Below are 26,919 nucleotides of genomic sequence, written 5' to 3'. Positions count from 1 at the left end.
GCTATGCAATGGATCTTTTTATCTTTTAACCTAAAGGCAAGGGTAGCCCTTGGAAGGTTTATTTTGTTTTAAAATCCATCTTTATTGTTTTACTCTGATTACAAAAGTCATATATGCTTATTATGAAAGCATCTAACACATTACAGACTTATATACATGGAAACTGATTTCCAATAATTCTCTCCCTCATCCCCTGAGATAGTTACTATTACTTAGAGTTTAGAGTATATTCCTCTAGGTTTCTTTCTATGCACAAACTAACAAATGTATGGTGATTATTATTATTTATAAAATAGAAGAGGAATCTCTTATATGTGAGAGTGCTTTTAAAAAATATCTTTTAATGATTTATTACTAAAGATTTTTTTGTTTGTTTTTTATTTTTTTACCAGGATATTAAGTTTGCAGGGAAAACTGAAGGGGCCAAGGCTGAAGGGAAGGAGGCAATCTCTGACTCAAAACAGAAAGTTGAGTTTATGGACCTGTACACACTCATCAAGACCAGGTAAATCTCATGCTCTTCGTGAAGATTTTCCTGATTATCTCAGCTCATAAGGCTAACTCTCTCCTCCTAACTCATTTAATATCCTTTGTTGGTTACACTCATTTAGCATTTTCTGGGTACTATTTTTTATCACTGACTATATTACTTACTACATATCTAATGCTAAGGTTTGCAAAGACCAAAATAGTATTTCACAAATATTTGCTTTTATTTCTCACAGTAATATTGTAGGAATTACACTTATTTTCAGAAGAGAAAACTGAGATTTAGGGAGGTAGCCCTTAGTAACTCACTGGAGGTTTTAAAAAAGAGGTGTGACATGATTAGAAATGTGATTGAGATGACTTATTTTGACTGCAATGTGTAGAGTAGGTAGTGGGGGTGAAGACCAGGGGTAGGCAGACCAGGTAGCTTCTTGCTCTACTCTAGACTATGAAGACCTGAACCAGGAGAGCACATCAAGAGGAAAAGAGAGATTCTCAACTTTTTTTCCTTCACCAAGAAATGTATCCAAGGAGCATAACATACCTCCAGCCATTACAATGTTGCCCCCATTCCCAACCCTATGTGCAGGAATCACGGTAGAGGTATATCTACATAACTTAAAGTTTGTGGAGGTCAAGGAATGAGACGACTAACTCAGCAAGTTGCACAAGCTCAAAACTGCCTCTACATTCATTTGGCCAATAAGGCCTATTGATTTTACTTTCTTAATGATTTTCAAGTTTATTCCCTCTCCAGTTTGATTGCCATTAGTTTCTTTAAAAGTTTCTTGACTCCTTTAGGGAGTGTTAGGTGTCTTCCATTTACCTTTCTATCATACTTTGTGCATAACTTTACTGTGGGACTTAGTATATACATTCACACTGCATTGAAATCATCTGTTTACTTACATCTTTTCCACTCAACCTTTAAATTCTTAAGGGCAGTTCCTTTTATTTTTTTAAATACTATATCTCTACTGCCTAGCTTATAGTAAGGCTCAGTGAATGTCTTAGGAAGGCAGATGACCTTGGTATCGTTTAGCCCAATGGAATGAAACAGTTTTTGTTCTGGAGGAGGAGCTCAGATAACAGCCAGGGGCAACATAATATAGTGATTAAGAGAACAAACCTATTGTGTAATTTTGGATCAATTTTTTCATACCTCTAAGTTTCAGTTTCCTTATCTGTAAATGAGGTCTGTAACATATATATTTTAATCCTCACAAGAATTAGTAAAATAAGCTATAATGCAATGCAATGTTACAAATTCTTGCAAGGATTAAAATGATTATGTTTAAAGCACTTAACACAGTGACAGGCATAGTAGACACAGGTTGTTACTACTATGAAGATGAACCAAGCACAGGAATAACCATAATGCAAAGAGAAATTTTTAGGAGCCATTGGGCATCTTAAGGGTTTCACAGAAAATGTGGCTATGTATCTTGGGGATGAGCCAGGAAAGTCTTCCAAGTCAAAGCCTTAGAAATCCCTTAGAGCCTCAGAAATCAAGATGTCCTAGACCTGGGGTCAAAAGCTCAAATATGACAGCAGCCAGGCAGTCCTATTATGAGTATCAGAAGTTGGGAACTCCAGCTACACATTAGAATTGAGATAGGAGGTGCTCAGTTTCCATGTGTCCAGGTTTCAGGATACACCCCTGAGTTTCAAGAAGCCACTCCCCAAGGTCTCAAGAGCTTCCTCTAGGGCCCTCCCCTAAAAGAGAGTTACTGTTGCTTATTGGACCTATTTTCAGCACCAACAGGAGAAATTGAGACTTTAGGGGCTGACTTATGCAGATCCAGTAGCTCGGCATGCTCAGTAGAAAGGGGTTATATAACCCCAGTAGCTGAGCATGCTCAATAAAGTGGAATTTATCCTTTGAATAACCTTCCACTAGAGGTGCTAAATAGCACAGAATATTCTTGAGCATGCTAGGTGCATGTGATAGAATTTGACCAATGAACATGCCCTAAAAGGAAATCAACTGAGCATTTGTTAAGACTATATTACATAACTGGGAACCACCCTCTTAGTTGAACATTCATTAGGTAGCATGTGTATGTACTAGATAGCAAAGCTATAAAATTTGAGTCCTGGCAGAAGATGGGGTTGTTGTCAACCTGCACTTCCCCGGTGAGGTGTGTATGCTTTACTTTTGTGTTACACTTACTTCTAATAGGCAGCTGCTCACTCTCTTGAGGCAGCCTACACTTTGTACTAAACTCTAGGTGTGTATTTCTCACTTTTGTATTAAACTTAGTGTGGGCCCTGCTCAGTCTCTGGAGCTAGGCTGCACTTTTCTCTGTGAAGTCTGTTTTCCTTACTTCTCTAATCAAGCCTGCTTTCACTTTCTACTGTGACTCTGCTTTTGAATTCTTTCCTGTAGTGGAGTCAAGAACCTGCTGGAGGATGGGGTGGGTTCAGGCCAGCTATTGGGCCTCCCCAGATCCTCTCCTCTGGTAACAGAATCATCTGGAGAGCTTCAAAGGCAAACCAGCCTTATCCCCAAATTAATGAGGATTTCTAGGAGTAGGTCCCCAGCCTGAGTACACAGTTCTAACTCTCTTAAAGTGATTCTAATGTGCAGCCAGTGCTGGGAACCACAGCAATTCTAAACAAGTGAGGGCAAAATGGGTGAACAGGAGTGTTGACACTTTACCGTTGACGGTTGCAATGGAATTCGTCAGCTTCTTTGAAAAATCCAGACTTTCATGTGAAATTTCTCAAATTTTAAAATGTTGGCAAGTAATTTAAAGCGTTTAAAAAACACTATGGGGGTCAAAGAAAACATGGATACGGGCCCTATTGGGTTTCAGTTCATAAATTTCCTTGCAGTTCAACCTCCAGCTTGTAGAAACTAATTCTGAGAAGTTAAATAAATTGTCCGAGATTACATAGCAAGTAAGAGTACGAGTCAGGACTAAAACCCGGTCCTTTTGAATTGAAAAAACTTTCCTCCTCTGTCAAGGAAGGAACACTTCAAGATGCGCTTTTAAAAATGGGTAAGACTGTGGGAAAAGAGAGGGCATTCTGGGCTGAAGGAATCTCAAGAGCCGTACCTCAAGTATTCGGCAGCAACCAATAAGGCCAGGTGATTCCTAAAAAGTGAAGAGGAAAGTGAACTCGGACCTCTAGGTGAGCAAGGCGAATCAACCACGCATGCGCCTTCTACTGGCGGCGCCGCGGAGGAGCCGGGCAGATGAGGGTCGATGAATTACGACCTCTGCTGGTGGCGCTCACGACTCCTGCCGTAAAGGCCGTGTGCGGCGCATGCGTATCTCCTTTCCCTTGCAGATTCCCAGCGTGGTTGCCGATTATTCCCTGAGTCGCCCGGCCGTCGCCATGGTGAAGCTGAGCAAGGAGGCCAAGCAGAGGCTGCAGCAGCTCTTCAGGGGTGGCCAGTTTGCCATCCGCTGGGGGTTTATTCCTCTCGTGATTTACTTGGGTTAGTGGGAGAAGAACCTGGGAAGACAACGGAGGGGAGGGGTTGGCGAAAGCCGCGACTCCATTTTTGGCTTTAGGGGGCGGGAGAGAGAAGCAGGGGACCCTGCCATGCACGTCCTCTGAGGCGTCTGGTTATGTGGGGCCGGTCTAACTTGAGTTCAAGTTCTTATTCTGTCCCTTACTAGTTGAGCGGTCTTTAACAAGTCACATAACTCCTATTCTGTTTTTACATCGGTAAAAAGGAGGTAAGTCCTTTTCAGGATTGTGTTGAGGCTTAGATGACCCGATGTATGTGAAAGCGACTAATTCACAATTTCGCACTAGGTGGGTTTTCAGGGTGTTTCCCCTCAACTCTCCAGGTGGGCCTAAGTGGAAAGAGGCCTGTACTGGGAATCTAGACACCTCGTAGCATGATTATGACAGTTGTCGTTGGAAGCCTCTGCTTTCTCACCTGAACAATGAAGGGTTTGGGAGATTTTTATTATTGGCCCTGTTTTACTGGTGAGAAAACTGAGCCATAGAGAAGTTATGTTCCTTGACAAGATCACACACCTGTACTAAGTGAGGGAGCTATGGACTTAGGCGATGGGCCATATTCTTAACCACTGTGCTTTACTGCAAGGATCTGTAATTGCTAAGGCAAATATTTTCACCTAGGGCAGCACACTGGTACCTTATCCTGTTTCTGACTCTGGGTAGTTTTTTCTTTTTAATCTATTGCCCTTCTCAGGCAGTGTAGTGAAAGAGAAAGAGCATAGGTTTTTAGTCCCAGCTGTGTCAATTTGAGCATGTGGCTTGACATTTCTAAAACTCAGATTCACACTTTAAAATCTAATGATTCTAAGAAGGTGCTGGTTCCTATTTGTTGTAGATGTCATGCATTGTATATAAGATAAAGTAAGCTCAGTCCTGACGTGCCATTGATAATGCTGACGTTCTCCAGGCAGCTGTGGTTCTTTTTTCCTCATGAGTTGCAAGCCAGCTGTGATAACCTGGGGATACTTCAGTATTTAGGACTTAAAAAGATCTTTTTCCTCCCTTATTCTGAATGCAATAAGTATTACTTTTGCAGATTTTAGTGACTCTGTAATAGGTATCAAGGATGAGAACAAATAATTATAAGAGCGTGCCTTTACCAGCTGTATTTTCCCCCCTATTCCTTGCAGACCTTTCTATGTGTCCTCCCTTCCCCTCTTCCCCCAACTTCGCTTAATTATAGAAGGGTCCAGTTTGGCTGGTCAAACACTGGCACTAGCTCTCCTTCTAGCTAAGAAAGGTGTGAGGCCTTGATTCTTCTCCTTTGTGTCACCTTTTGTTGTTGTGTATGCAGAGTCCTATTTTAGCTTGCTCTTGCTTTTTTTGTTCCTGTGGTTTCTTTGCTGCTCTATCTTTTCATCTACCTTTCTCTCCTTCTCCCCTTTTTGAGATTCTGCTGCTACTGCTGCTAGAAGGCTGTAGCTGATTGCTATAATCTGTGTACCAAAAGCTTTGTTCTGAAGAGTGGATAATGCTTCCCTTTGCCACACTAGAGTTTATTTTTCTATTTATGCACTGGCTGTATTCCTTCCTAGGACTACCCTGATGGTGATTTTCACCCTAGCATTCAACTCAGGTTATTTGAGATTGATGTTAAGGCTATCTTTGCAGTGTTTCTTCCTTGTTTATCATTGTCTTTTTCCTTACGGTGTATATAAAATTTAGTTTTATGTCTAATTTTATGTTCCCAAGTGGTTCTTTTACTTTCTCCATCTCCACTCTCACTAAAATCTGCAACTGCAAATTGAACTTCTTATGTAATTTAGGTTCAAATGTAACTTTCAGGGCTTCAGGCAGTGTAGTGCTTTAAAGTATGACAGTGACATGATGATAAGAGATCTGGACATTTACCAACGAAAAGGTTTTAATGAGCCACCTGTTGAAGACAGTTCTCTATGGTCTCTTGCACTTCTGCAAATTTTGTGAGCAGAGGTTCTGACGATCCTTTGCTTCATATTATCTTTTGGGGGTGTGTGTAGAATGAATAGCCTTGGAAAATAGTACCTCCCTGCAGAGTAATGGGGAGACATGTTTACAACCCATTATAAAAGATCCTGGTTCCCGAAACTCAGGGTTCATCTCCTGTAAAGCAATCCACTACATGTGCAGGTTCATCTGGCCCTCTTTGTATGGAAATTGGGGGTTGGGGCACTGAAGCAAAAAGGATGATACTCTGACTACAGCTATTGCTGGGAGAAATAAACTATCCTCTGTCTCTGACTCAGAATATTGTGTCTTCTATAAACGTCTGTGAAACTGGCAGGCTAGTTTGTTATCTTGTAAATAGGATAAAATTTCAGACCCCTCACAGTTCTTGACACTAGAATTTTAATCAGTTATTTTAGCAAGTTAGTATATATGTGATCAAGTAAATTTATAAATACATTTTAAATGGTAAAAGACTTATTTAATCATATTTGTAATAAGAGAGTTGATTTAATTAGGTTGTTAAATAACTTTTTCTCCCTCTTTTCTATCATTAGTCTTTGCTTTATAAAAAGAGAGGTGTGGGGGGGGGGATAAAATAAGATATCCTCAATTGTGTTTTTGTTCTTGGTAGGCTTTCATTCAGTATGATTTGGGAGTTGTATCTTATTTTTGGGTAAAGACTAATAAAGATAAAGTATGCTAAGGGCTTCGGCACTAATGGTGTATATAATAGGAATAAGGTAGCTAGTCCTTCCTACCAGTTAGTCCTGGACATAATTTCGTGCTCTAGTGAAGATCGGAGATGGTTCTGTATCACAAATAATCTAGATACTGTTGGTAGATTTGGATGTCATTCTAGCTATCCTAGGTTGGATTAAAAAGAAAAAGTCTTGATTGTAAACTCTTTGTCTGCTGGGGTTTTAATTAGTATTTCTTTCTCTTCTCTCTCCTACTTCAGGATTTAAGAGGGGTGCAGATCCTGGAATGCCTGAACCAACTGTTTTGAGGTACTGCTCTTATAAATAAACATTTCAGGGCAGACATCCATATAGTAGCACTGAATCACTGGGAAGCAAAAGGTAGTACTGATAGGCATTGAAATCACTGGCAAAAGAGTAGTACTGGTAGGCATTGAAATGGAGTTTTACCAGTCAGTGTAGTTTGGGCTGTTTGGAAAATTGCTACAGTTTGCAGACCAGCCTAGGTTGTGTTACGAGGTAACTACTTTCTCTCCCCCTCCTAATTTTTATTTACTGTATACCATGTTATAACCATAATGAAGCATATTTTAAAAAAAGAACTAAGTTATCATCTACCACTTTCAAAGGTGAACTGTTTTTAATTTCCTTTATTCCTGTCTTATCTTTAGTCAGATGAATATAGCCTTTTGTATTATTTTAATAAGGGTACATAGGATTTTGTTTTCTTCACCTAAAGTGAGAGTTGATATCCCATATATTTTCTAGTTGTGGATTACTTAGGTTTTTCAATTTTTCAGTATTTTACGTAACAATATAACATTTTTATGTACATAGCTTTTATAGATTTTGATTTATTTCCTTATGATTAATTCTCATGGGATTAATAAGTCAAAGCATATGTACATTTATGGCCCTGAAAATACATTGTCAAATTCTTTTCTCAGAAACAATTTTGCTAGTGTTGGATAAGCACTTGTGAGAAGTTCATACACAGATGCACACATAGTATTCATATTCATATACACACATATACATATATGTATATACTTTTGAAAACTATACATATATATGTGTTCATATACTCATAAAGGCAGAATCTCAAGCAAGCAAGTTTGCTTCTAGGAAGGACTGATATTTGTGGCACTATGATGACCGTGACCACTGTACACTGGTGTGTGGGATTTCAGGTTTACCCTGTCTCACAGACATCTCCTTTGTGTTGCCCTAACACATTTTCACTGGCAGTTCTAGCTCTTAAGTTTCTGTAGAATGTAACTCTAAGCTACTTTTTTCTAGAGTGGGCAGAAAATAATAACAAATATCATTCAGAGCTACCTGCAATGTGTCAGCCCTATTTTAGGTGCTTTATACACAGTATCTCTAGTTGTCACTAGTCCTTCAGAGCAGGTCTCACAGTCAGTAGGTGGTGCGGTATGTCTATCTCCAAAGCCCACAAGTTTTCTACTGGGTCACATGACCTCCCCCAGGTAATCTTACCTCCTACTTTACTTAGCTCAGTGCCATCTGGTATGAACTTCCTTCATCCCCTCTGCCTCGCTAGTCTTTTTTAGAGGAAGGGGTTTTTCTTCTCAAAGAGTACCACCGTCTGTCCCCTCACCTTGTCCACTTCTGTAGTTATTCTGTTTTCCCTGATAAAGTTCTTCAATAAATGGTATTCACTGACTGTTTTCTTCACCTCCTTCTCTCCCTTTAACCTTTTATGTTATGACTTCTTAACACTGCTTTTAGAGATCTCCAATAAGTTCCTTTTTTCTTAGCCCTTACTTTTTGAAATACCAATTTCCTTTCCTGTAAAAGGGATTAAGGTCAGGTATCTGCTGCTTACTAGTTGAGTAACCTTAGACCAGTTATTTCCTAAGAGAAACATTATCTTAAGAATATTAAACATTATCTTAGGATATTAACATTATCTTAGGAACATAAATCTTAGGAAACATTATCAGAGATAGGACTTCTGGATCAAGCTGTGTGAACATTTTCTGAGCACTGGAAATTACCATCAAATGCTTTTCCCTAAGAAGCCATTAAACTTTCTAAGCTGTTGTCTCCTCATTTATAAGTTTGACGTAACACTGCTACTTTATTGGGTTGCCATGAGAATTGAATAAGAATATTGTATGTAAAGTATTAGTAGTAGTAGATGTTAAGTAATATATGATCAAGAAACTATTAGTAATTTTTTATCTTTTCTGTGTCATCTCTTTTATCCCCATTTCCTTCTCCTGTAAGAACAATGCTCTAGCTACATGACACTGCCTGCTAATCCCAGAATAAATAGTATTTTCTTTCCTTTGCCAATGTGCTTGTGCTCCCTCATCCTGGAAAGCTCTTTTCCCTCAGTTTCTACTGGATAAAAACCTGCTTCTAGAAAAGCCCAATCTCAAATATCGCCTCTTCACTAAATCTTCCCTTCCTTTCCTCCTGGCTGAATCCACTCCCTTTTTTGTGTCTGTCATTCTCTTCCTTGTATTACGCTTATTTCTTACTTACATTGTATTTTGTCTTGTGAGCATCTAAAAAGTAGCTGCTCAAAAAGTGTTGAGTTAATTAAATGGACCTCACTTCTGAGTGGTCCTTTGGACAGGAGTAGATATGGCATTGCATCTTGTACAATTTTTAGACCGGACCTGCATGCTGGTAAATAGCATTTTTTTGTGCCTTAGGTGATCTAGGATCCAGAGGAGGGGATAGAATGTGTCCTTCTATTGTGTTTCTTTTTTTTCTTTTTCTTTTTTGTCTTTTTGTGACCAGTAAGGGGATCGCAACCCTTGGCGTGGTGTCTCCCGCACCGCGCTCAGCCAGTGAGCGCACTGGCCATTCCTATACAGGATCCAAACCCGCGGCGGGAGTGCCACTACGCTCCCAAGCGCTGCACTCTCCCGAGTGCGCCACGGGGCTGGCCCTGTTGTGTTTCTTTTTTTGGCTTCATTTATCCCACCAAAATTTGACCCTTCAGAGTTACAGACTAGATGAAGCACCTCCACCCGCCGATCCTGCTTTTTCTGGTGCTAACTCTCAATCTTTTCTGTCATTAGGAGCATCTTATGGTTTCCTTCTAGTGGTATTTGTACTTCAGGAAATAATTGATTGAGTGCCAGCAAAGTGTTATCCAGTTATGGAATTTCATATACTGTGTTGCCTGTGCTGGGTAGACTGACCAGAGAGGTCTTCCTGGGTTGCCTAGTCTGTACCCTGAAAGAAGCAGAATTATATCTGCTATGGTTTTTATTAATATTTTATAAATATTTGTTAATATAAGATTTCTTATTTATTAATATAAAGTCTACTGTTTGAATATAAACTTATTATTTATATAATACATATATAAATAATATAGTTAATGACATACTGATTCATTTCTGTTGCCAAGTTGTTGGGTTCTTAGGGATAAGGATCCTCTTTCACCCGGGATGGCTCATTGTACGTGGTTAGTAAATGTTGGTCGATATGAATGCCTTATTCAAAATGCAGTACTTTAATGAATAAGAGGCAGTGTCATAGTAAAACATTATTTAGGAAAAATATATGAATATTAAGGTTAACTAAGAGAATCATTATTCCCCTTATCTGTATAAAGTCAAGGAGGATTGTCTTTTCCCTTTCTTTTGGATGCTTATTACCAAAAAGGAAGAGATCTTAATAGTTGAAGAATTTGTTTTCATACCTTAACTGCATGCAAAAATACTTGGGGTTTATTGGGTGGTTTTAATACTCATTTGAAAATTGGGAGTAGATACATATTGATTTTTTTCTAGGTACAGGGAAAATACTTTTTAAAAATCAACTTTACAGAATTGTCATTTTATAATGCAGTTTTATTCAACTGGGCTTGAAATCACATTTTTAATCAGCAGGATTTAGAAATGAAACACCTCTGTTCTCCTTCCTGATCCTATTGCTTAGAGTCAGCAAATAATTTGGGAATTTGGTCTCCTTAAGTGGCTGGAATTTTTGGAAGTAAGAATTAGTTGTGGTGGAAGTGGAGGCTAATTATTGCTCCTAAGAATGTAAAGATTAAGAGCACTTAGGTCACATCCCAGTCTGCTCATTTATGATATGTAACCATCTCAAAGCCTGTTTCTATGTCTTTAAAATAAGGATCATAACTGGGAGTTGTGGTCTTTCTATACAGTGTCTATCCCACAGAAAGCATTCAATAAATGTTAATTTAGTATTACTGATGTTGCATCTAATAATGATATAGTTTTATTTTCTACGTTCATTAGTGTTTCCAGTTAATGAAAATCATTAATTGTTTATCTTTTGGTTAACCTCATTTTGCATATCAACTTACATTTTCCTTTCTGTTTATAATAGGTAACTGCGCTCAAAAGCAGCTAAACTGTATTTATTTAAATATAGTTCTGTATGTTTAATTTTTTTGCTCAGTGGGTTTGATATTTGTCTTCTAGTAACTGAGTTTGGCAGATGAGCAAACACAAACATAAATGTATAAAATCTAGTTCTTAAGCTGTGTTTAGAAGGTTTTTATTTTGTGGTTTAATTTATTTTTCCTCTTCACAAACATTTTAGCCTACTTTGGGGATAAAGGACTATTTGGTCATCTGGATTTGGAAGCGGTCAGTGGACAGGAACAGCACGGAACGTATGTGCTCTGGCTGGGATAAGAAGGGACATTGTTCAGACGGTCACCAGTTGGATGGCACAGGGATCTTACTTCTCAGATGCATCTGTGGCAGAGTGGAACCTGTATTGACTTGTTTATGATAGAATGTATCAAAATAAATATTTTTAGCAACGGTTATATCTTGAGTCTTTTTTTTTAATTGAACCTGCTAGGGTTATCAGCCTTTTGGTATTTTCCCAAAACAGGAAATCTGTGTATGAGCCTAGATGCTACCTTAAAAAATAAAGTTAATAAAAGTTAATAAAAGTAAATAAAGTTCAAGTTAATTCCTGCCCATCCAGTACGTAACAAATGTATTACAGTTTCTCTTTACCATAAATATATAACTCCTTCTGTGATGTTCTGAGGTAGTAAGAGTAAAGACAGCTCTCAGTTTGTGACAAGTTGAGCCATTGCTTCCTTCTCCGCATTGGAATAAAGTTCTGATGGGAAGAAATAGGAGTAGCTCTGTTGCTAGGAGATGGGAATGACATCGGGGAGTTGTGTGTCTGATTTATTTGTAGGTTAAATGTGAGTCTAAGATTCCCTCAGTGGTGTTAGGAAACTAGAGCTGGCCAGACAAGAGGCCATGGAAAACTATGGGGAACATTAGTACTTTCTATTTTTTGATATGAGAAAAGGTGGTTGGAAATTAGTTTTCAGTTCTAGATACTGTTTTCCTGGCACCTTCACCTGTATTTGAGTCTGACTTTTATAATTTCGTTTTTTTCATTCTTCTAACAAAATAGCTCTATTTACTTAGTTTTGGGGGTTGTAATTAATGTATGAAAGTAAAACCTGAAACCAAATATGGTACAATTTTGGAAGAGCCCATTGGTTGAATGTTTTAAACATCTAGTGTTTAAGTAGAGAATGATCAAGAATATAATCCTTCTCAGGTGTCAGGAGCGGTCATTACCAGAAAATTCTTCCTTATTTCTAACATAAAAGCCTCTTAGCTACTTAATCCTATTTCCTCAAGTTTTGTTACCTTTGCCATGGAGATATAGAAGGCTATTGTGCAGGCTTATTGCATAAAGGGATTTTAAAGTTGAATTATTAAGAGCTAACTGCAGGAAAATTGTTTTTGGTGAGCACTTAACGTAATTGCTTCAATACCTCCATGAATCTAGGGACATATGATTTTGCTAAACACTCAGAACACAGTTTTCAAGTTTCATAGAATTGCTTAAGTTTGAGGTCCTCCCCTCACCCCAATCCTTTCTGCTAAGTACATTATCAGTAAATTTTGTGTAGTTAGTATTATGGTGTACATTTTTCTTCCCTCTCATGCAGGATTTCCAGAAATTGACAAAGTAAAGCTGTGGCAGGTTTCCATTTTGATAAAATAGTGACATGGATAGTAAACATAACTGGTTTTGTGTTCTTTTAGGGGTTAACCTTACAGCTGTCTATAAAAACCCAGAATATTTTAAAGTAAGGAATCCAGAATTAAGTAGGAAGGGAGCAGCTCCCACATCTGAAGAAGCTAAGGAACAGAATTTGAACACTTGTTCAAGGCACTGGATAAGAGCTGAGACTAACCTGAAAGTAGATGCTAAGATGAAAAAAAAAAAAAAAAAAGCTGGGACTAGTACACATTTAAATGTGTGTGTATATAAAAGTCTGTGAAATGTTTAAAGCTAACCTACATTTTACTGAATTTTATTTTTTAGGGTAGTACAATGTAATTTGACAAGGATTTATTCGTCTCTTCTGTGCTAGACACTAGAGTCCTTATGATTTGAGATTATTCCTGAGTGATAAGCTTAGGGAAAAACACTTAGCTGATAGGACCTCGTTTGAGTCCTGGCCCTGCCACTTAATTACTAGAATCTTTGGTGAAGTCACTTAATCTTTATGCTTCTTCCATAAAAGATTAATAATAATGCTTACCTCAAGGTGTTATTTCCTGAACTGGCGGTTCTCATACGTGGTCCCACACTAGCATCACCTGGAAGCCTGTTAGACATTCACATTTTTCAGGTCCCACTCCAGACCTACTAAATCAGAAACTGGTGGTGAGGCTTAGCAGTGTGTGTGTGTGTGTATGTGTGTGTGTGTATTTTATCAACCATTATTTTAAATTAAACATAGTACTTTGAAAAAAATTGTAGAGTTGTATGCAGTGTAAGAAATGATGCAGAAAGATTCCTGTACCCTTTACAGTTTTCCCCAGAGGTAACATCTTGCAAAACTGTAGTGCAATATCAGGATACTGACATTGATACAGTCAAGACAACATCCATCACCCCAAAGATCCTTCATATTGCCCTTTTATAGCCAACCCTCCTTCCCCTACCCGTAACCTATAGTAACCAGTAATCTGTTGTCCATATTTATGATTTTGTCATTTCAAGAAAGTTATGTAAGTGGAATCAGACTGTAAGTAACCTTTTGGGATTGACTTTTTCTACTCATAACTGTAAATTCATCTAGGTTGTGTGTATCAATAGTTCATTCCTTTTTATTGCTGAGTAGTTTTCCATGGTATGAGTGTACATGGAGGATGTCTGGATTGTTCCTAGTTTTTAGCTGTTATTAATAAAGCTGCTATGAGCATTTGTATACAGGTGTCTTTGTAGTCAATCTGTTCTAACAAACTAAATCCAGGAGATTCTGATGCAACTCAGGTTTGAGAACTGCTGCTATAGACTTGCAGTAGCCCTCCTGCTCCCACCTGTGTACTACAGTGTTCACTCCATGTAATATCCACAGTGAGCCTTTTAAAAGTAAGGGCACGTCACACCCAGATCAAAACTTTCCAGTGATGTCCCATCTCACTGGGAATGAAATCCCAAGTCCTTACTTTGCATGACCCATGAGACCCTGCATCATCTGGCCTTATGTGCCTTCGGTATCCTTGTTACCTATGTCTCATGCCCCTTGTTCACTTGCACTCTCACTGTTTTGGTCTCTTCCTGCCCCACATAAAGTCCAGCACATTCTCACCTTGTAGTCTGCACTATCTGTTCCCTCCTGGAACTCTTCTTCCAGCTACCTACATGCTTGGCTTCCTCTCTTTGTTCTGCCCAAGTGTCATCATCTTAGGCAGGGCTTCCCTGATCTTATTTTGTAATATAGCAAACCCTGCACCTGCCTTGCCTCCTTGTCATTCTTTCCCTTAACCACACCTGTTAATTTCAGGAACTTTTACCCACCTGATATATATGTAAAAAATTGTATTTTAATATATTTGGTATATATGAGTGTGCGTGTATACATATATATACTCTCTCATCTTTAGAATGTAAACTCCATTAATGCAGGACTACGTTTGCTGCTGTAATTTATAGAGCCTAACATGGGTCCTGGCACATAGTAAGTGTTCAATAAAAATGAGAGAATGAATTACAGGATTGTATGTATTAAGTATAAAATGCTTTGTGAACTGGAAATTTACATAATATGAATCATTGTAAAGGACTAGTGTTTTTCTCTATGTTAGTCATAATGGGTAATTGCAATCCTGGTTAAGGACTTGACATCAAAGGATGTTGGGAGGAGGTGATATGGGAAAGCAAATGTTTACTTTGACTTGGCACATTACTCATTTATCCCCCACAGCAACCCTGTGAAGTAGGGTATTATCTCCATTTTGCAGATGAAACAGAGGCTTGTGTAATTTTCCCAAAATCACAGAAAAAACTTGGATTTGAACCCAGGTCTGCTAACTCTAAAAGCTTATAGTTTTATTACTGATATGTGCTACCTTTTAAAATAATTTATATAACTGATGAAATGGTGTAATAGAAAATTACAAAACCTACAAACATGAACGCTTCAAGTTTCATAGAGAGGGCCCATGTACTTTACCCAGTATTCAGGGCCTTATGCACAGTGGCACATAGAGTAGCCAAATTCACATCTGGGAAGGTTAATTCTAGGTGTCAACTTGGTTAGATGAAGGAATGCTGAGAAACTTGGTAAAGCTATCTTTTTAGGTGTATCTGTGAGTGTGTTTACAGTGGAGATTAGTATGAGAGTCTGATTGGACTGGGTGGGAAAGACTTGCCCTCAGTGTGGGTGGGAACCATCCAATCCAATGGGGATCCAGAGAGAACAAAAGACAGAGAAAAAAGGCCAGTCTCTCTATCCGCTGGAGCTGGGATACACTCTTCTATCTGTAGACATCCGAGCTCGAGACTCTTCAGCTTTTGGGTTCCAAGACTTACACCAAGGACACCAGCAGCTTCCCTGATTTTGAGGCCTTCGGACTTGGACTGAGCCATACTATGGGCATCTAGTTTGCAGACGGCCTATTGTGGGACTTTTCTTCACAATCGTGTGAGCTAATTCCCCTAATAAATCCCTCTCATATATTTATAACATATTCTATTGATTCTGTCTCTCTGGAGAACCCTGACTAATACAACATCATAAATTTAACTTTTTTGAAATTACTATCTTAGCTATAATAAACACTAAACATTTATTTTTGTTGTCTTTCCTTAAATAGCCTGCATTTTAGTTGTGTATTTTACATGCAATAAAACGAACAGATCTTAAGTGCATGTGCAGTTTGATAAGTGTTGCCAATCATATATACCCTGTTACCCTCACACCAAAATGGGGACCAGGATCTTCTTGCTCCTGGTGACCTTAGTGTACCACGTGTGGTAGATGCTCAACAAATGTTTTTGAATTTAGAAAAGTTTTTGAGGTTGACTTAGATGAACTGTATATGAAGTTTTTTTCTTTTTTTTTCTTGTTTGCTTTATTTTTTTCTTCTCTGTATAGGAAGTTTTAATTGATGCTCTTTTTCTTTCCTATAAGAAGCAAAAATATTCTCCCCGAACTGCCCAGCCACACACATACAAAAAAAGCAAAAATTTTAAAAGGTAAATAGTAACAACAACAAAAAAGTCACTTCAGCACTCTCTCTTTTCTTTCCTTTTGCATCAAAGACAGCCTAGGAGAGGAAGTAAGGAAAAGGACATGGCAATAGGAAGGGAAACATACATTTTTTTTCGTGAAGAATACTTAGATTTGCACCACTAATAGTAAGTGAGCTGTGGGAGTTCAACAGCTCCCTGATGTTCCCTAATGCCTATTTGAGATGAGGCCACAGAAGATAATGGACAAGAAAGAACCTCAGAGAGCAAAACTAGAAGCCGGAAAGTTTCCCAGAGAGCAGAACTAAAGGCACCAAATACTGCCAGAGAAGGAAGTCACTATTCCTGCCCCATGAGATTTGATATGGCTACAGACCAGTGACCACTGCAGGTTTTTCTTTCTCCCCTTTTCTGAATGGCAGTTTTAATTTTTTACTTTTGCTCCTACTCCACCTTTGTATATCAGATAAGTTCAGGGCAGTTAACTGGACTTTAAGTTCTTAGATTGCTCAACCATGGGGATCCATCTGGACCAGATGTGAGGTGCACATATCCCAGAGTTCCCAAACTTTTGGTGGTATATGGATGTGGTGTATGGATGAGACTTGAGAATTGTATCTTTGGGAGAGGATTTATTGTGTTCTATATGTGAGAATAAATGTGTATGAATATTTGGTAGGCAAAGAAATGGACATGGTAGAGAATGTTAGTCGCCTTTCTAACAAAAAATCCATTTTCTGTTGCTCTCTCAAAGTGTCACATTTAGCTGGTCATGTTGCAATGAAGCCAAGAGTCTCCCATACTCCCTTGCAGTTAGGTATGGCTCTATGATTAATATTTGATAAGCAGAAATATTGTATGACTCCTGGTAAATTTTCCTAAAGGAGAATGGAATGGGCATGAAACGAGTGGATCATAACTGTCCTGGACTATGAGGACAAAGGCTTTGGAATGGCAGAGTGGTGTGCTGTTAGTAGTCTAGGTCTCTGAAGACTCTAGGGAGAGCTGCCTTTGCCCATACCTTTGCAGACTCATGTGTTATCAAACTTTCTGGTCTTTCCAAACAGATGAAATGTAGTTTCTTGTAGTTTTAATTACCATTTTTCTTATGAGTCAGGTAGAGCATCTTTTCATTTATTTAAGAACCATTGAGTTTCCTTTGGCCCATTTTTCTGTTGTAGTGTTGACTTTTTCATATTGATTTATAGGTACATTATATTTTAGAGAAATAGCATGATATGGGTTGTAGATATTTTTCCCAGTTTGTCATTTGACTTTGATTAGAACAAATACTTTCCCATGCTTTGCTTTGGTACTTTTTTTTTTTTTCCTGGCTGTCTGGTATGGGGATCCAAACCCTTGTCCTTGGTGTTATCAACACCATGCTCTGACCAGCTGAGCTAACCAACGAGCCCTTTGGTACATTTTGGTTTAAATTTTTGTATTTTGTTCTATTTGGAATTTATACCTAAGGCAGTTTCTCATTTTACTTTACCATACTTTCTCTTAATGATCTTAAGTACTATCTTGATTTCAGATTCCAGGGAGGAGATAAGATCAGATAGATCTTAATCTTATCTACTCAAGATAAGATCTACTAGAGAAGTTGTGGGTGAAGTAAGATGAGAGGAGGTTTTAGTAATAAATTCCAAAGAGACCAAATTAGTTTCTTTCTTTTTTTTTTCTTTTGAAGTCAAATGTCTTCATTGACCCAAAGATGTTATTGAAATATTACACAAAAAAGTTAGGTAACTTAAAAAAAATGTGTTTATAATCTAATTTAGCTACTATATGTCTATATGTATACCTTTATTTACACGCACAGCAAAGGGACTAAATCAATCCACTCCACGGTGATGACAAGCTGCCTCAGATTAGTTTCTTATGGGAGTCATGCTCTGTCTTGCCTTTGGGCCTCAACAAATGCCCATTAATTCTTCCTCACTATCCCTGTTCCCTCCCCCTACCCTCCCAATATACTTAGCTTTCTCACCATGAAGGCAGGAACCTAGTGACTTTGTTCACTGCTGTATCTCTAATACCAAGAAAAGTGTCTGGCACATAGTAGGGGCTCAATGTAAGGTAAGCAAAGAAGTAGATGTGGCATAGAATGTTAGTTGCCTACCAGAAATCCATTTTTGTGTGGTCTGTGAAATTTCTGTGGGCTCTCCAGTCTTCTAGTAACTGTGCTGCTAGGCCTCCTGAAGGCTTGTGCTTTGCTTAGGGCCAAGGACCTGAGAAGAGTTTCTACAAAGATTCATTGTTGGATGATGCATTTTTAAATGAGAGGTATATGCAAGAAACAGGCACTGCTCTGATGTGGGGAGAAGTGTATGTGGGAGGCTGTAGTTGGAGAGATATGAATAAGTTAGATGGAAGCAGATAATGGGGAGTGTAGAATGCCAGAAGAAAGAGTTTCCTATAGATAATGGAGAGCCATTGTTGTTATTTAGTTGAAAAACTAAACTTAGAAGATCTACAAGTACATTTTATTAGAACTAGATTAAAACTGTGAAATGTTCTGTTCAACAATTTTTTGATTAAAAATTCTGTGACAGTGTTCTTACCCTCTTTGGAGAACCCCCTCCCCTGTGATATTGCAGGATGGCCCTGCAAAATTTAATTAAAAAAAACCAACTATTTGGGTCTTCTGAATAATAGGTTGAAGGGAGGGAAATAAAACACACAAGAGTTCTTTACGTGCCATGTGGATCAAAAGTTTATGCAGGAGTAGCAGAGTGAATGGTGGAGGTATTATCATTATTATCATTTTTCATTATTGTCCTCATTCTTGTTTTCATCAATCTTATTTAAAATAAAGTTTCTCTATTCCAAAGTATGCCATTCTTCACTGACATGTCTTATAATACCAAATTCCAAACCTCTATGATTTATTTCTCTGCATTATGTATCATATTTACAGGATTATCATGTTAAGTGAAAAATCTACAGGGACTAACAGATGAATTACTTAGTGTTAACTAGTATATCCATTTGCTCAGTACCCGAAGCTTGATGGAATTGTACACAGGATAGGCACCTTTTGATTGAAGGGTCTGAGACCCAATTTGGGGAGGGCAGACAGTCCAGTAGAAGAGGCACAGAGCCTGTTGAGGAGGAGCACACTGGTTTGGCTTCTGGACTTGATGTGGAGAGGGTGAAGGCCCTAGAGAGGGCAAGATTTGAATTGCCCAGACATTCTTTCTGCTTAGTTTTTGTGCCCAGGTTTAATTCTTAATTGTTGTATAGATGTTCATTACCAGGTAAGTATTGTTTTAAATCCCATTCCACCCTACTTTTTCTTTTATTAGAAAAATAATTTGCTTGGGAGAAAGAAAAAAAAAAAAAAAGAAGAAGGAAATGAGGGGAATACATCCCAATAATGGATTTAAGATGACTGTTATTTTTTCTCTCTGTGCTCCAGTTTGGATATATTCTGTTGACCTGTCTTCAAATTAATTAATCTTGTTTTCCATTGTATTGTGAATCCATCTGATAAACTCTTAATTTCTGATATTGTGTTTTACTATTATTGGGAGTCTACTTGATTCTTTTTTAAAACAAATTTTAATTCTCTGTGTCAATCTTTACCTCTATTTTCTTTAACATATTAATTATAATTATTTTGAATTCTTCTCTGACTCTAATATCTGGGTCATCTCTGTACCTGCTTCCATCTCTTGGCTATTAGTCACTTCAACCAGCTTCTCACATGGTAAATTTTTCATGCTAGGTATTGTAGATGATACCTTGTAGAAGCTCTGGATTATGTTATCTTCCTCCAAAGAGTGTTGAATTTTGTTCTAGCTGGCAGTTAAATTATTGGCAGATTACTTTAATTATGATGAAAGTTGAATTTAGGCTTTGTTGCAGTGTTAAGTTTTGATCTTACTCTTAGGGTGTAGCCCTTACTCCTAAAAGCATATCTAGGGCATGACCTCTTTTGGTGACTCATCTGAAGGTTTGAGATTTCACCAATATTTCTCTACTCAGGCTGAATTAAAACTCTACCATCTTCCCAATGCTGTGCAGCCTCTGAAATTTATGTTCAGCTCTCAAGTCTCCCAGCAGTTATTCTCTGCTAGGCCTCTGGGAGTCTCACTCTATGGTCATAAAGCATAGTGTCAAAGACCGTAGAATTTTTATAAAATTTGGGGGGTTCATTCTTGGAAGTCCTCTCCTCTGAGGACCTGAACTGCAAATACTAGCTACCGTGGAAGTCTTAAACTCCAGTCTCTGTTTCCTCTGCCCTGTGAGAATGCAACTTTCTGTTGCATGCGGCTTCCTGAGCAGGGTAAACGTGAAGCTCACTTTGCTCACTTTTCCTTCTAGGATCGTAACTCTGTTTTGATTGCTCTCCAATCCCTGAAAATAGTTGTTTCAAATATTTTGTCCAGGTTGTGGCAGCAAGGGTAAGTCTAATTCCAGCTATGCTGTCATGGTTGGGATGGAAAGTCCAAGACAACTTTATTTTCTAAGTTGACATAATTGTCAGTGAGAGGTGGTGTTGATACATATGCTTGGCTTGATCTTATTTTTCTTTTGATTTTTTTGTGTTATGCTTCCTTTTAAGTAAAAAGAGGCTCTAACAGTACTATAATGTGGGTGAGTAGCTAGATTATTAAAATTTTCAAGTGCTTTGAAGAAAACTCCCACAGGTTATTTTACATTGAAAAGGTCTCAATAGAACTATTAATTTAAATTCTTTTTCTTAAAGAGCAAGACTCCTTTCTGAAAGGTGGTAGCTGTAGGAAACTCAGCATACGTCAATCCTTTTTTAGTGTTTTTTTTTTTTTAAAGCTCAGTTGGAAGAAAGTGTATTACTGTGCTTTTGCTTGCTGATTAGATCAGAGAATGCCTTGGGTATGCATAGATCTAAAAATGTTACCAAATGAAATAGATCTAATCTCAAATAAAACAATGTTTTGAAATACAACAAATTAGGACATATGGGGGTGAAACTAAAACTCTTCTTAATGTTCTGTACTCTAAGACTACTTAAGTTTTGAGTTTTTAAGTATGTTAATTCCAGCAATTGACTTCTTTGCATATGACTGTGTAAATCACAGAGCTTACAGTTTCCTGAATACAGGTTAGTTTAAGATTGCCTACTGGCTGTCCGGCTACTATTTATTGCATATTGGACAGTGCCAATTGTGTCCTTTCTGCAAAAGCAGAAGAGGCTCTTAGGAGATTATTGCATAAAAGAGCATTGACAGTGAACTAGTCTAACACCCTCTGTGGCAGCTTCTGAAATGGCCTAGTCTAGTGATCCCTGCCTGTGGGATTCATGCCTGTATTAGTTTGCTAGGACTGCCATAACAAAACCAGAAATGTATTTTTTCACAATTCTGGAGGCTAGAAGTCCAAGATCAAAGTATTGATGGGTTTGGTTTCTCCTGACCCCTCTTTTCTTGTCTTGAAGATGACTGTCTTTTCACTGTGTCTTCACTTGGCCTTTCCTCTAGCACGTACATTCCTGGTATCCCTTCCTCTGACTATAAGGACACTAGTCATATGTCAATAAGTAAGGCACACCTATATGACCTCATTTAACCTTATTACCTCTTTAAAGGCCTTATCACCAAACATAGTCACATTCTATGGTACTGGGGGTTAGAACTCCAACATATGAATTCTTAGATATTTCAATTCAGTCCATAAAAATGACATTGTATAATCCCCTCCCCTGCATGTGGGATGGAGCTAGTAGCTTGCTTCTAATGAATCAGATATGGCAAAAGTGATGATTTGCCACTTTTGATGTTAGATTACAAAAGACTGACTTCTGTCTTGCTCAGTCTCTCTGGCTGTTCTTGATTGCTTATTCTTAAGCAAGCAGGCTGCTATGTTGTGGCCTGTCCTATAGAGAAGCCCACGTGGCAAGGAACAGAGGGTGTCCTTCAGTCAACAGCCACAAGTGAGCTTGGAATCAGATTCTTCCCTAGTTGAGCCTGGAGATGACAGCAGCCTCGGCTGACACCTTGATTGCAGTCTGAGGGAGTCTGAGCCAAGAGGACCCAGACAAGCTGCACCTGGGTTTCTGACCCAAAGAAATTATGAGATAATAAATGTTGTTTTAAGCCACTGAGTTTTGGGGTAATTTGTTACACAGAAATAGATAATTCCTTCATTTTTATTATTGTTAAGAACAAATAATAGTTATTACTTTTGACTTTTTTTGTGTAGTACAATGCTATCTTTTCCCATATATAATCTCCTGTGGTCCTCACAGCAATCTGTTTTTATCCTCAGCTTATAGAAAAGGAAACAGGTATAAAAGGAGTTAGATAACATGCCCCAGAACATACACCTAAAAAGTGATGGAGGAGAGATTTGAAACCATAGGCTGACTCCAGACCTGGCACCAGGACAGGCTACATAATTAGTGGAGCCCTATGAAAAAAATGTGGAACTTCTTGTTTAAATGTTGTTAAGAATTTCAAGATGGTGACCTCAGAGCATTAAGCCAAATTTAGGGCTCATTTGAGTGCAAGGCTCTGTGTGACTGCTCAGGTTGCTTGCCCATTGAGCCTGCACTGGCTGACACTCTTGCTTGTTATGCAATATTGCCTCTCACCTATACATAGGAAAATATTTCAGATGAAGACCCTAAAGCCAATTAGGCAAAATGACAGTTAGGATTAGGTGCCCTCATTCTGAGCCTATAGTTTCTTTCTCTAAATCATGCTGCCTTTCTAGAGCAGTAAACTCACCTTCTATCTAACACCTTACCTGAGCTTGAAGCTCCAGTGAGGTCTTCTTTTCACTGATGGACTCTTCAACTAGGTTGACAGGAAACATTGACGCCTCTCCTGCTTTGAATGACCATATTCTAGTACATGTTCTACTGAGGGCACATTGCCTGCATAGGAAAGGGGCACATAGCACCAAGGAGCTCTGCACCCAATTCCAATACCATCTGGCGAGCTTCTTCCTGTCTAGGTAACTGTTTCCTTGAAGGCTTCCTGTACAGTAAAGGGTTAATGCAGCAGGCCTGGGTTGTCCAAAACCCACACATTCCAAAGGTCTTTAGAACTTGTCCTTGACCATCTGCTGAGAGGAACCTCTTCAGATTGTATTTTTTGCCTTTTAGCTTGTCTTGTAATTTTTTGTTGATAGCTGGACATAATGTATTGGATAAAGGGAACTGAGGTTAATAGGCCTGTGGTGTGAGGTTTTATGTTTATCTGGCTAGGAATTAGTCTATGTTTATTGTTTGCTATAGCTGTAGGCATCAGAGTCTAAAATTTCCTCTGGTGTCCTTGTCTTTACCTCCCTTATCATCTTTGGGTTTCTCTGGAGACTCCTCCTCAAATAGGGTCTAAGGGTGGCTGTTCTTTCAGCTGTAATCCCTGTTATTATACAGGAGCCCTATTGATGATGTGGTGGTGATATGGGGGGAGGGGAGTCATTCCTATAGTCCTGTGATTAGGTCTCAGTCTTTTGGTGAGCCTGTGTCCCTGGGCTGTAACTTTCACAAGTGCTTTTCAGCTTTTCAGCTTTCTCTCTGGCTTCCACTCCCTCACAGGTGAGATAGGAAGGCCAGAGGGCACTGGAGTTGGGTATTTCCCTTCCCTAGATTGGTTTGTTTCTGATAAAATACTTTGCCTTGAGGGTAAGCTTTTGTTAAAGTGACAGAATTCTCTGTGTATTTCAAAATGATTATTTTTATCCCTCCTTCTGTTGGAAGCCCTAGAGGATTTTTCTCCATTTTTCACCCTGAGAACCTAGTGGGGCTCTTGGAGGTAAAACTCATGACAATATGGGCCCTCACATAAGACTAGACCCCCCAGAGGTTTTAATTCCCACACTTGTCCACTCTGAGCATGCAGCAATTTATCATTACAGTTTAACTGTTCCTAGTAGTACTGGCTCCAGTGGTGGACTTCTGCCCCTGAACTCCTATTCCTGGTAAGCCGTGATTCTCTGTATTTGCCTGTCTCTCCAATTTTGGGAGGTATGGTTTTCCCCATGATCTCAATTCTCTGATGGATCTTGGAAGGGTTATTGATTATCCTTTTGCTCAGGTTTTTCTTATTATGAAGATGGTAGTGATAACTTCCAAACTCTTTAAATGTTGGACTGGAAACTGGAAGTCCCTATTATGCTACTAAATTAATTCACATTAGTTTCTTAATTTGTCTTAGAGCAATATGGATTCTGAGTGGGCTCCCAGTTTTCAACAATGGGAGAAATATTGTTATAATAATGAGCAAAACAGAACACATGGATGCAATATATTTACATGTATTATTTGATCTTAACATGCTTCTTTAAAAAGCACAGAAACATGACTAGAAGGAAGTACACACAGATATTAACAATGAGTACATATTGATCATGGTATATTGTTTTTATTTCTGCTTTTCTTTATTTTCTACATTGAGCATAAATGTCTTAAAAAAAACTTGCAAAAAATTGAAAAATATGTTTTCTTGTGGAATTGTCATGGAATAAGCAACCAGGCATCTTAATTTGGGCACATATGTTTAATGAGGTGGATTATTTTAATATCTGTTAATTATTGTTAACTTGTTAGGTAGTCTGCTGAAGAAACAAGAGTCTCATCCTTGTTATAAATTGACCAATCCATATTGTGTTTGTCTTTGTTTTCTCAAGTTAGCCAGTGGAGTGAATAACATTTGATGAAGTGAGGAGGTTTGATCTGCACTGGCTATTTTTCAATCTACCTGGAAAATACCAGCAAGATAAGTTCCTCATTGTGCAGGATGATTGTGAGTGAGCTACAAGCAGCACTCGATATGCTGCTGCTCTCAGGTAAACCTATTTTAAGCATAACAATTTGTAAGACATCACTAAACTTTTAGTGAAAAGCAGATATCAGCGTATGCAAAGGCACTTCAAAAAGTTCGTGGAAAAACAAAATGAAATGATAGTACAAATCTTTCCGTGATGTTTTGAAGTACCATCGCGTGTTGACTGAATGCATATTGCACAATGCATATTGCTGAATTTAATTTCAGTTTCCTGAAACTTATCTACTCAGATGCTAAGTAATTCCACCACATCTCCTGCTTCTGCCCTATTAATTCTAGAAATCTGTGAGAAGCACTTTGCATAACTTCATCTCACTGCTTCTGTCTTTGTGTAGATTACTAAAGAGCAGGATTTATTTGAGCTCATGATATCCTTCTGATGTTTTTGTTTGGTACATGTAGAACCGAATGATAATAACTGGCTTATTGTCATCAATACTATGATTATAATACCTTACTCTTATATTCGTCCCTTCCTTTAATTCTTTCTTTCTCTTTGTGCTTGCTGAATCACTTCAGGCCCTCATCTCTCTTTGGCAATCATGAGTCCTAAAAGCATTTCCCTTCATTCTCCCCATCTCATGCCATCGCTCTTCACATCGTCTTTGGTAAACTTGCTCAGACATGCTACTCACAAACCACAGAATACTATAAAAAAAAAAGACAGGTTTATACTGTAAAGACAGGTTTCAACCTGTCTTTCTAACCCCATTCTCCACTGTGACCTCATCCCCAGACTGCAGTCAAACTGGAGTTTGCCACTTAGTCTCTGATTGGAAGCATAGTTATTCTCATGCATGATTATTTCATCTGCACATTTATAGATCTCCACAAGGATCAAAACTACCATTGTCATCTTTGTCTCTTCTAAGTGCCAGGCCGGGGCTCAGCCCATGGCGCACTCGGGAGAGTGCGGCGCTGGGAGCGCAGCGACGCTCCCGCCGCAGGTTCGGATCCTATATAGGAATGGCCGGTGCACTCACTGGCTGAGTACCGGTCACGAAAAAGACAAAAAAAACAAACAAACAAACTAAGTGCCAGGCTGGTGTTGTTGTCATTGATGAATTTAATTAGCATAGCACTTGTGCTTTACAAGGTGCTTTGACATACTTTCTGCTTATTTGTCCCAGCCAACTTTTACAAGTAAGCTCAGCAGGTATTATTATAATTTCATAGATGAAGTCACTGGGGTGCCAAGAGATTAGGTGCCAATTGGTGGGAATAGATAGACAATAATAATTGGATGCCCACTACAGGCCAGACACCGTTGCAAGTACTATCTCATTTAATCATTTAATTCCCATGACAACCATATGGGATAGGTATTATCATCTGCATTTTTTTTTTTTTAAAGATGACCGGTAAGGGGATCTTAACCCTTGACTTGGTGTTGTCAGCACCATGCTCACCCAGTGAGCTAACCGGTCATCCCTATATGGGATCCGAACCTGGGGCCTTGGTGTTATTAGCACTACACTCTCCCGAGTGAGCCACGGGCCGGCCCTATCATCTGCATTTTAAGTTGAGGAAACTGAGGCCCAGGGATACTCAATAACTTTCCTAATATCAGATAACTGGAAAGTGACAGAATGGGGCCTCAGACACCAGTCTGTCTGAGAGCTGGCCCATGCCTTTCCATTGGGGAGTACTCCCTTTCTTTAATATGGCATTGAAGATCATGAAATATGATGAGCAAGTGTGGCTTCTTGTTAATGTTTACTCTGTACATATTGAGGCAGACATGGGTGTGGGATCAGCCTGGGCCTGTGGAGTTTGGAAGTCTCAGCAGGACCTAGGTGTCCAGCAGGGGGAGTGGAAGAGCAGCATCTGTCTGGCAAAAAGGTCTGAGCTCCAGACAGTGCAGGGTCATGGTGCTGTTTGTTGCCTTTGCTATCTTAGTATGTTACTTGGCCTCTGGCTTGTACTTCAACGTTAGTGCTTTGTTTTTGTTTTCCTTTTGGTAAAAAGATGGCGTCTGCCACTACTATTGACCTGTCTTAGATGGGGCAGGAATTGATGCCACAGAGATAGGTTCGTAGAGCAGAAAGAGTGAG

The 26,919-nt window shown here is 38.7% G+C and overlaps 1 protein-coding gene across 1 annotated transcript; it reads left to right on the top strand.

The window, feature by feature from the left end:
• The first annotated feature begins 3,775 nt into the window (after nt 1-3,775).
• Nucleotides 3,776-11,388, top strand: TOMM7 (translocase of outer mitochondrial membrane 7). The gene is made up of 3 exons (XM_063101101.1): nt 3,776-3,937; nt 6,860-6,908; nt 11,157-11,388. The coding sequence occupies exons 1-3, from the start codon at nt 3,835-3,837 to the stop codon at nt 11,170-11,172; spliced, it is 168 nt and encodes a 55-aa protein (XP_062957171.1). The 5' UTR covers nt 3,776-3,834; the 3' UTR covers nt 11,173-11,388.
• The last annotated feature ends 15,531 nt before the right edge of the window (nt 11,389-26,919 follow it).

This window comes from Cynocephalus volans, chromosome 6 (genome assembly GCF_027409185.1).
Source record: "Cynocephalus volans isolate mCynVol1 chromosome 6, mCynVol1.pri, whole genome shotgun sequence".
Taxonomy (NCBI): Eukaryota; Metazoa; Chordata; class Mammalia; order Dermoptera; family Cynocephalidae; genus Cynocephalus; species Cynocephalus volans.
The sequence above is the reverse complement of the archived record's forward strand: the minus strand, read 5'-3'. Positions and strand labels throughout refer to the sequence as shown.